The sequence below is a fragment of the Chionomys nivalis genome, chromosome 1 (genome assembly GCF_950005125.1).
Source record: "Chionomys nivalis chromosome 1, mChiNiv1.1, whole genome shotgun sequence".
Taxonomy (NCBI): Eukaryota; Metazoa; Chordata; class Mammalia; order Rodentia; family Cricetidae; genus Chionomys; species Chionomys nivalis.
The window spans coordinates 80,677,431-80,687,685 of NC_080086.1; the positions used below are offsets into that span (position 1 = coordinate 80,677,431).

The 10,255-nt window shown below is 40.8% G+C and overlaps 1 gene segment (V, D, J or C); it reads left to right on the forward strand.

The window, feature by feature from the left end:
• Nucleotides 1-545: 545 nt before the first annotated feature.
• Nucleotides 546-2,859, forward strand: LOC130873772 (Ig kappa chain V-III region MOPC 63-like; the record flags this gene model as incomplete). The annotated part of the segment is given in 3 exon segments: nt 546-594; nt 831-1,121; nt 2,843-2,859. Coding segments are annotated over 3 exon segments (357 nt in total), but the record flags the coding sequence as incomplete, so codon positions are not given.
• Nucleotides 2,860-10,255: the final 7,396 nt, after the last annotated feature.

The window sequence follows — 10,255 nt, forward strand, 5'->3', positions numbered from 1 at the left end:
CGGCTAGAACACAAAAAGTGGTATTTGGGTAGCTAGGTGTTCCCCCAATCTGAATATGTACCAGTCAGACATTTGCTCTTTCCTCGTGTTTTCCCTTTTTTGCCTTGTTATTTGAAGTTTGTTTGTTTGGAATTTTGTGGGGAAAACATATGGAGAGAGAGAAAAGTAAAAGGGAGGGAGGGAGAGAGAAAGAGGAGAAGGAGAAGGGTAGAGAATATGTAGTTCAGTGGGTAGAGAGGTGGAAAAGACGTGAAAGGAGTTGGCAGAGGGAAACATGATCAAAATATATTTTATGCGTTTTAAAGGAATGGGGTGAACATTGTGCAGGGAAGTCATAAAATCTGTTTGTATGATCTTGAGCTGCTCTGTGAATGGTTTTGCCAACCACAGACACTACTGAACAAGAACAAATGTTCCTTTGAGCACATACTTTCCTAAGCTACTTTGCATGTTGTGTGATTAGGCAAGGGTCCAAGATGCTGAAAGCATTCTTAAAGGCAGTTTGTCAGGGTCCTGAAAAGCACTGTCTAGTCTAGCTCTCAGAGATGAAGTCAGCTGCTCTCCTCTTCTGGGTTCTGCTCTTCTGGGTCCCTGGTGAGAAGGTGAAGGGTAGTGTTGGGAGCATCTAATGTAGTCACAGATGTTTTCCTTGCCTCTCAGCTCTTGGTCACTGGCATTTGTAATTTATTTTTACCTTTCCCAGGCTTTCTTTTATTTGCTGACAGCTCAGAGTGATGCTTGGGATTTTTGTCATAGTTGTTACATGTCTCACACTGAGTGGTGGTTTTGGTACATCTGCAACAATAGTGTTTGTATGTTTGTCATTTCAGGCTCCACTCGGGACATTGTATTGACCCAGTCTCCTACTTCCGTGGCTGTGTCCTTGGGACAAAGTGTTACTATCTCTTGCAAGTCCAGTGGGAGTGTCAACAGATTTGGCATAAATCTTATGCATTGGTATCAAAAGAAACCAGGGGAGCCACTCAAACTCTTGATCTATAATGAAGGAATTCGATCATCAGGAATTCCTGCCAGATTCAGTGGTAATGAGGCTTCATTAGACTTCACCCTCACCATCAATACTGTAGAAGCTGATGATGCTGCAACCTATTACTGTCAGCAAGGAATAAACTTTCCTCCCACAGTCCCCTAGGTCTAAGCAAAAACCTCCGGGGTTGCTGCTCCCTGAGGCTCATCATATCAGATGTCTTTCCCCCTGAGACATCTCGACTAGTGTTCTGTAAAAGGCATGCTTGAGTAAGAAGGAAAAAATGCAAAATAGAAAATTCTTATGCTCATGAAAGCATTTTTCTTTGTATATCTTATAATTAAATAATTTTTTCTCAATAATGATATTACTGTTAAAATTTCTCAAACAAGTTTTCCTGGATTTAATAGTCCAATATTTTTTAAAATTAAAGAATATTTTTAAACTTAAAAGAAAAATTTACCTGTCATTTAAAATAAAAATATTAAACCTTGTTAATGATCTTACTTATATATACTGGGTAATACTCTTAACCTAAAGCTTATTTGTTTTTGAGACATGGCCTTACCATGCAGATCCTGCTGGCCTAGAACTCACTATGTAGACAGTCTGGCCCTGGAAGCACAGAAATTTCCTTGCTTCTGCTTTTCAGGTGCTAGGATCAAATGTTTGACACACCTCAACTGTCCATGTTTCATTATTTATTTATTTATTAAAAATTTCCACCTCCCCTCCTCCCATTTCCCTCCCACTGTCCCCTTCTCCTCCCCCTCCTCTCCCTCTCCAGTACTAAGAGAAGTAAGGGTACCCTGCCCTGTGGGAAGTTTAAGGCCCTCCCCTCTCCATCCAGGTTTAGGAAGGTGTGCATCCAAACAGACTAGGCTCCCACAAAGCCAGTATATGCAGTAGAATCAAAACCCAGTGCCATTATCATTGACTTCTCAGTCAGCCCTCATTGTCAGCCACATTCAAAGAGTCAGGTCTGATTTCATGCTCGTTCAGTCCAAGTCCAGCAGGCCTTGGTGAGCTCCCATTAGATCAATCACACCGTTTCAGTGGGCGGATGCACCACTGTCAGCAAAGTTATTATACCCCTACCACAATGACACATATTATGTCATAAGCCATCCAGAGAAGCAGAAATGTGAGGCTAGGCTGCCTCATATGTTTTTCTGGTGTCTGTATCTAAGAATGACTTTGAGGGACAGTGGTGTGGTTTAGAATAAGCAATCAGGAAAAATCCCATGAGTCCCAACTTTTTCTCTTTTCAGCACCAGCAACACAAAAAAGCTACTATCCTCTCAATTTCAGTAAAAAATCATAGGTTACAGTACTTACTGGTTAGAAATGAATATTCAGTTGAGGTCATGAAACAAATCAGAAGATACACAAGAAGCTAGAGATTGGGACCTATTCTGAGGCCATTAACTTGCTTAAGTAAACTGGTGTCAGATGTTCAGGAAAGTTGTCAGTATAAGTGAGGGATATTCTGCTTGTCTAAAATTTAGAGTACATTTACCAAAGAACATGTGGATTAGGTAAACATGTGCTCTTGCTACTTGGCTTTGTAACACAGGGTTGGGTTGCCAAGGCCCCCATTTTTCTGCAACAGCATGATGGTGTCTCTGTAGCTGTTAAATATATCCTCCAATCTGTTTGCAGCTGCTGCTCGATATTGTACTGTGCTTTTCTGACTTTCAGATCTAATGTGAGTGCTCACCTGTTAGTGCTACTCTGAGAAAAGATACATAATCAAGACTTCATCAGCACCTGTTATATAACAGTAATCTTATTAGAAAGGTAAATTAGTTGAAACTATGCCTTCTGGAAATTTTTAGGCATTAATACATTTGTATATTAAGAAAAAGTACTCTTTTTTTAAAATTTCTATAAATGTTATGGCATTCTTCCTTTTCTTTTCACATTAAGAGTTAATGGGGATTCTAAATTTGCTCTTTTTTTTATTTTTATTCTTTTTTAATTAAAATTTCCACCTGCTCCCCATTTCCCATTTCCCTCCCCTCCTCCCAAATATTGCCCTCCCCCCACTTCCCTCCCCCTATCCCCACTCCTCTTCTCCTCCCCCCACTCCATTCCCCCTCCCTCTCGATACTGAAGAGCAGTCCAAATTCCCTGCCCTGCGGGAAGACCAAGGTCCTTCTATCTACGTCCAGAAAGGTGAGCTTCCAAACAGGCTAAGCTCCCACAAAGCCAGTTCATGTATTAGGATCGAAACCTAGTGCCATTGTCCTTGGCTTCTCATCAGTCTTCATTGACCGCCATGCTCAGAGAGACCGGAATCAACCCATGCTTATTCAGTCCCAGACCAGCTGGCCTTGGTGGGCTCCCAATAAATCAGTTCCACTGTCACAGTGGGTGGGTGCATCCCTCGTGGTCCTGATTTTTTGCTCATGTTCTCCCTCCTTCTGCTCCTCATTTGGACCTTAAGAGCTCAGACCGTTGCTCCAAATTGAGACTCTGTCTCTACCTCGATCCATCGCCAGATGAAGGTTCTAAGGTGATATGCAAGATATTCATCAGTATAGGATAGGGTCATTTCAGGTTCCCTCTCCTTAGTTGCCCAAGGTACCAGCTGGGGACTTATTCCTGGACACCTGCGAACCCCTCAAGAGTCAAGTCTCTTGCCAACCCTAAGATGGCTCCCTTAGATAGGATATATACTTCGCTGCTCCCGTATCCATCCTTCCTATATCCCAACCATCCCAATCCTCCGAGCTCCTCCCATCCTCCCCTTCTCATATTTCTCATCCCATTTCCCCTTTGCCCCATGCCACCTCACCCGCAAGTTCCCAGTTTTTGCCCTGGAATCTTGTCTACTTCCCCCTCTCCATGCGGATGACTATATGATTTTCTTTGGGTTCACTTTCTTATTTAGCTTCTATAGGATCACACATTATATGCTTAATGTCTTTTATTTTATGGCTAGAAACCGATTATGAGTGAGTACATCCCATGTTCCTCTTTTTGAGTCTGGGATACCTCACTCAGGATAGTGTTTTCTATTTCCATCCATTTGCACGCAAAATTCGAGAAGTCATTGTTTTTTACTGCTGAGTAGTACTCTAATATGTATATATTCCACACTTTCTTCATCCATTCCTCCATTGAAGGGCATCTAGGTTGTTTCCAGGTTTTGGCTATTACAAACAATGCTGCTATGAACATAGTTGAACAGATACTTTTGTCATTTGATGTGGCATCTCTTGGGTATATTCCCAATAGTGGTATTACTGGATCTTGGGGTAGGTTGATCCCAAATTTCCTGAGAAATCGCCACACTGATTTCCAAAGTGGTTGCACAAGTTTGCATTCCCACCAGCAATGAATGAGTGTGCCTCTTTCTCCACAACCTCTCCAGCAAAGGCTATCATTGGTGTTCTTGATTTTAGCCATTCTGACAGGTGTAAGATGGTATCTCAAAGTTGTTTTAATTTGCATTTCCCTTATCGCTAAGGAGGTTGAGCATGACCTTAGGTGTCTTTTGGCCATTTGAATTTCTTCTGTTGAGAATTCTCTGTTCAGATCAGTGCCCCATTTTTTTATTGGGTTCATTAGCATTTTAAAGTTTAGTTTCTTGAGTTCTTTATATATTTTGGTGATCAGACCTTTGTCTGTTGCAGGGTTGGTGAAGATCTTCTCCCAGTCAGTGGGTTGCCTTTTTGTCTTAGTGGCAGTGTCCTTTGCTTTACAGAAGCTACTCAGTTTCAGGAGGTCCCATTTATTCAATGTTGCCCTTAATGTCTGTGCTGCTGGGGATAAACGTAGGAAGTGATCTCCTGTACCCATATGTTGTAGAGTACTTCCAACTTTTTCTTCTGTCAGGTTCAGTGTGTTCAGACTAATATTGAGGTCTTTAATCCATTTGGACTTGAGTTTTGTGCATGGTGATAGATATGGATCTATTTTCATTCTTCTACACGTTGACAACCAGTTCTGCAAGCACCATTTGTTGAAGATGCTCTCTTTTTTCCATTGAATACTTTTAGCTCCTTTATCAAAAATTAGGTGTTCATAAGTTTGTGGGTTAAAATCCGGGTCTTCTACTCGGTTCCATTGGTCGACTTCTCTGTTTTTATGCCAATACCAAACTGTTTTCAATACTGAGGCTCTGTAATAGAGTTTGAGGTCAGGGATGGTAATGCCTCCAGACGATCCTTTATTATATAAGATTGTTTTGGCTATCCTGGGTTTTTTGTTTCTCCATATAAAGTTGATTATTGTCCTCTCAAGATCTGTGAAGAATTTTGATGGGATTTTGATGGGGATTGCATTGAATCTATAAATTGCCCTTGGTAGAATTGCCATTTTTACTATGTTGATCCTCCCTATCCAAGAGCAAGGGAGATCCTTCCATTTTCTGGTATCCTCCTCAATTTCTTTCTTCATTGACTTAAAGTTCTTGTCAAATAGATCCTTTACTTCCTTGGTTAGGGTTACCCCAAGATATTTTATGCTATTTGTGGCTATCGTGAAGGGTGATGCTTCTCTGATTTCCATCTCTGCTTCCTTATCCTTTGTGTATAGGAGGGCAACTGATTTTTTGGAATTGATCTTGTATCCTGCAACGCTACTAAAGGTGTTTATCAGCTGAAGGAGTTCTTTGCTGGAGTTTTTGGGGTCGCTTATGTACACTATCATATCGTCTGCAAATAATGAAAGTTTAACTTCTTCCTTTCCGATTTGAATCCCTTTGATCCCCTTATGTTGTCTTATTGCTATTGCTAGAATTTCAAGCACTATATTAAAGAGGTATGGAGAGAGTGGACAACCTTGTCGTGTTCCTGATTTTAGTGGAATAGCTTTGAGTTTCTCTCCATTTAATTTGATGTTAGCTGACGGCTTGCTATAAATAGCTTTTATTATAGTTAGGAACGACCCTTGTATTCCTAATCTCTCTAAGACCTTTATCATAAAGGGATGTTGAATTTTGTCAAATGCTTTTTCAGCATCTAATGAAATGATCATATGGTTTTTTTCTTTCAGTTTATTTATATGATGGATTACATTGATAGATTTTCGTATGTTGAACCAGCCCTGCATCTCTGGGATGAAGCCTACTTGATCATAATGGATAATTTTTCTGATGTGTTCTTGGATTCGGTTTGCCAGTATTTTATTGAGTATTTTTGCGTCGATGTTCATGAGTGAGATTGGCCTGTAGTTCTCTTTCTTGGTTGTGTCTTTGTGTGGTTTTGGTATCAGAGTAACTTCAGCTTCATAAAAGGAATTTGGCAATGACTTCTCTGTTTCAATATTGTGAAATACATTAAGGAGTATAGGTATTAGGTCTTCTTGGAAGTTCTGGTAGAATTCTGCATTGAAGCCATCTGGACCTGGGCTTTTTTTGGTGGGGAGGTTTTTTATAACAACTTCTAATTCTTCGCGACTAACAGGTCTATTTAGATTGTTCACCTGGTCCTGGTTTAACTTTGGTATATGGTACTTATCTAAAAAAGTGTCCATTTCTATAACATTTTCCAATTTTGTGGCATACAGATTTTTGTAGTAAGATCTAATGATTCTCTGAATTTCCTCTGAGTCTGTGGTTGTGTCTCCCTTTTCGTTTCTGATTTTGTTAATTTGCGTATTCTCTCTCCGCCGTTTGATTAGTTTGGATAGGGGTTTATCAATCTTATTGATTTTCTCCATGAACCAGCTTTTTGTTTCATTGATTCTTTGGATTGTTTTCTGTGTTTCTATTTTGTTGATTTCAGCCCTCAATTTGATTATTTCCAGTCTTCTACTTCTCCTAGGTGAGTCTGCTTCTTTTTTTCCTAAAGCTTTCAGGTGGGCTATTAAGTCTCCAATGTGTGCTTTCTCCGTTTTCTTTAAGTGGGCACTTAATGCTATGAATTTTCCTCTTAGCACTGCTTTCATAGTGTCCCATAGGTTTGAGTATGTTGAGTCTTCGTTTTCATTGAATTCAAGAAAGACTTTAATTTCTTTCTTTATTTCTTCCTTGATCCAGGTGAGGTTCAGTAGTTGACTGTCCAGTTTCCATGAGTTCATAGGCTTTCTGGGGATAGCATTGTTGTTGAATTCTAACTTTAATCCATGGTGATCTGATAAGACACAGGTGGTTACCGATATTTTTTTGTAACTGTGTAAGTTTGCTTTGTTACCGAGTATGTGGTCTATTTTCGAGAAGGTTCCATGAGCTGCAGAGAAGAAGGTATATTCTTTCCTATTTGGGTGGAATGTTCTATAGATGTCTGTTAAGTCCATTTGATTCATTACCTCCCTTAATCCTCTTATTTCTCTGTTAGGTTTCTGTTTGATTGACCTGTCCATTGGTGAGAGAGGAGTGTTGAAATCTCCTACTATTAGTGTGTGTGGTTTGATGACTGCCTTGAGTTTTAGTAACGTTTCTTTTACATAAGTGGGTGCTTTTATATTAGGGGCATATATATTCAGGATTGAGACTTCATCCTGGTGAATTGTTCCTGTTATGAGTAAAAAATGTCCATCTCCATCTCTTTTGATTGATTTTAGTTTGAAGTCAACTTTCTTAGAAATTAGTATGGCCACACCTGCTTGTTTCTTAGGTCCGTTTGCTTGATAAACCTTTTCCCAGCCCTTTACTCTGAGTAGATGTCTGTCTTTGTGGTTGAGGTGTGTTTCTTGTAAGCAGCAGAATGTTGGATCCTGTTTTTGTATCCAATCTCTTAGCCTGTGCCTCTTTATAGGTGAGTTGAGTCCATTGATATTAAGTGATATTAATGACCAGTGGTTGTTAACTCCGGTCATTTTTCCTTTCTTTCTTTCTTTTCTTTGGTAGTAGAGTTTGTGTGTTTCCCTTCTTCAAGTTGTGCTGGTGAAGGGTCTTTAGATGTCTGAGTTATTGTGGGCATTGTTGGACTCCTTGGTTTGTGATTTTCCTTCAATTACTTTCTGAAGGGCTGGATTTGTGGCTACGTATTGTTTAAATTTGTTTTTATCCTGGAAAACTTTGTTTTCTCCATTTATAGTGAACGAAAGCTTGGCTGGGTATAGTAGTCTGGGCTTGCATCCATGGTCTCGTAGTTTCTGCAGTATATCTATCCAGGACCTTCTGGCTTTCATGGTTTCCATAGAGAAATCAGGTGTAAGTCTGATAGGTTTACCTTTATAGGTAACTTGACCTTTTTCCTTTGCAGCTCTTAATATTCTTTCTTTATTCTGTATGTTTTGTGTTTTGATTATTATATGACGAGGAGATGTTTTTTTTTTGATCCAGTCGATTTGGTGTTCTGTATGCTTCTTGGACCTTCAAAGGAATATCTTTCTTAAGGTTGGGAAAGTTTTCTTCTATAATTTTATTAAATATATTTTCTGGACCATTGAGCTGTACTTCTTCTCCTTCTTCTATCCCTATTATTCTTAGGTTTGGTCTTTTTATTGTGTCCCAGATTTCCTGAATGTTTTGTGATGAGAATTTGTTGGTTATGCTATTTTCTTTGATGAGAGTGTTTATTTTCTCTATGGTATCTTCAGTGTCTGAGATTCTTTCTTCTATCTCTTGTAATCTGTTGGTGGTACTTGTCTCTGTAGTTCCTGTTCGTTTATTCAAATTTTCCATCTCCATCCTTCCCTCGGTTTGTGTTTTCTTTATTACTTCCACTTCGTTCTTCAAGTCTTGAACCGTTTCCCTTACCTGTTTGATTACTTTTTCTTGTTTCTCTTGGTTTTCTTGGGTATCTTTGAGATATTTATTCATTTCCTCTACCTTTTTGTTTGTAATCTCTAATTGGTTGTGGTAGTTTTTCACCTCCTGTTTAAGGTCCTCTATTATTTTCATAAAATTCACTTTTGAGTCGAATTCTTCTAATTCTTCTGTATTAGGGTTTAGACTTCTCATTTCGGGATTCCTGGATCCTGGTGATGTCACGTTGCCTTTCAAGTTGTTGGGGGAATTCTTGCATTGGCGCCTGCCCATCTCTTCCTTCAAATGGAGCCAGGAGAGGCCTGATGTCTTGGACCAGTCTTTGCTGTGACTAACTCTCTAGGTGTATCTCCTCAGTGTAGGGGCAGGAACCGTTCCCTTCCAGGTGAACTCCTCAACACCAAAACATGGATGCGTGGTATTCCAATGACCCACGTAAAGAAGGCCGAATGCAAGGGGTCGGGCGGGGTCCAGTAGAACACAGGCGACACTGCAGTACAAGCTGGAGGTGCCTGCGCTCCCTTTCGGGGGTTGCTGAGGCCTGCCCGCTGCTCTGGTTGGGTAGCCTTAGTGTAGGGGCGTTTGTGCTCTCTACCGGGACAGTCCGCCCCAGGATAGTACACACTCACCCGTCCCGATGAAACTTCTCGGCACCTACACAGGAACTCCTGGATGCCCCAATGAGCCAGGGACTAAGGGAAGTAGGGTGCAGGCAGAGCAGGTCCAGCAGATCACAGCAGAGACTGCAGCCCCAGCAGCAGGGGCCCGCTTTCCCTGGCGGGGACCTTGAGGCCTGCCCTCTGGTCAGGGACTCACTGCTCTGGGTTGGTAGCCTTAGTGAAATGGCAGGAAACTGTTCCACAGCTAAGGACCTTGCAGACAAGGCAGGTTTGGGGGTGGGGGTGGGGGCGGGTGTGTAGGAGAGCAAGCCCTGCAGCAGGAGCTGGGGGAGGGGTGTTTGTGCTCTCTACCTGGACAGTCCGCCCCAGGATAGCACACACTCACCCGTCCCGATGAAACTTCTCGGCACCAACACAGGAACTCCTGGATGCCCCAATGAGCCAGGGACTAATCTCTAAATTTGCTCTTATTAGTACCTATTTTCTGCTTCTCCTCATCACCACACTTTTGGAAGCCTATTTCCCAGATATTCATTGTCTTGTCTAGGGCCTTCACCTATGAGCCCTACTGTGTGGTATGAGACTGAGGAAAAAAGGAGACAATATACATATTTAAGCACATTCATAAAGATGCTGGTAGAACTGAGGACCATCACCAGAAAAGTACTGTAGGGACCAAAGCACATCAAGACACTATCTTTGGGCTTCTTGAGCATATCTGAAGACAAGTGACTTTTAAGTCTCTACCTTAGCATAGATATTTGAATAAGCATGAAGGAATCTCCTACTTTCTTGAAATAATAGATTCTCTTATAATAAATTACTTTTGTAATTAAAAAAAAACCACAAACTACAGAAAGCCTACAATCTCATGGAAAGTGAACAACTCTCAACTGAATTACCAATAGATTAAAGAAGAAATAAAGTAATCAAAGACTTCCTGGAATTCAATGAAAAGGCATGCACAATATACCCAAACTTATG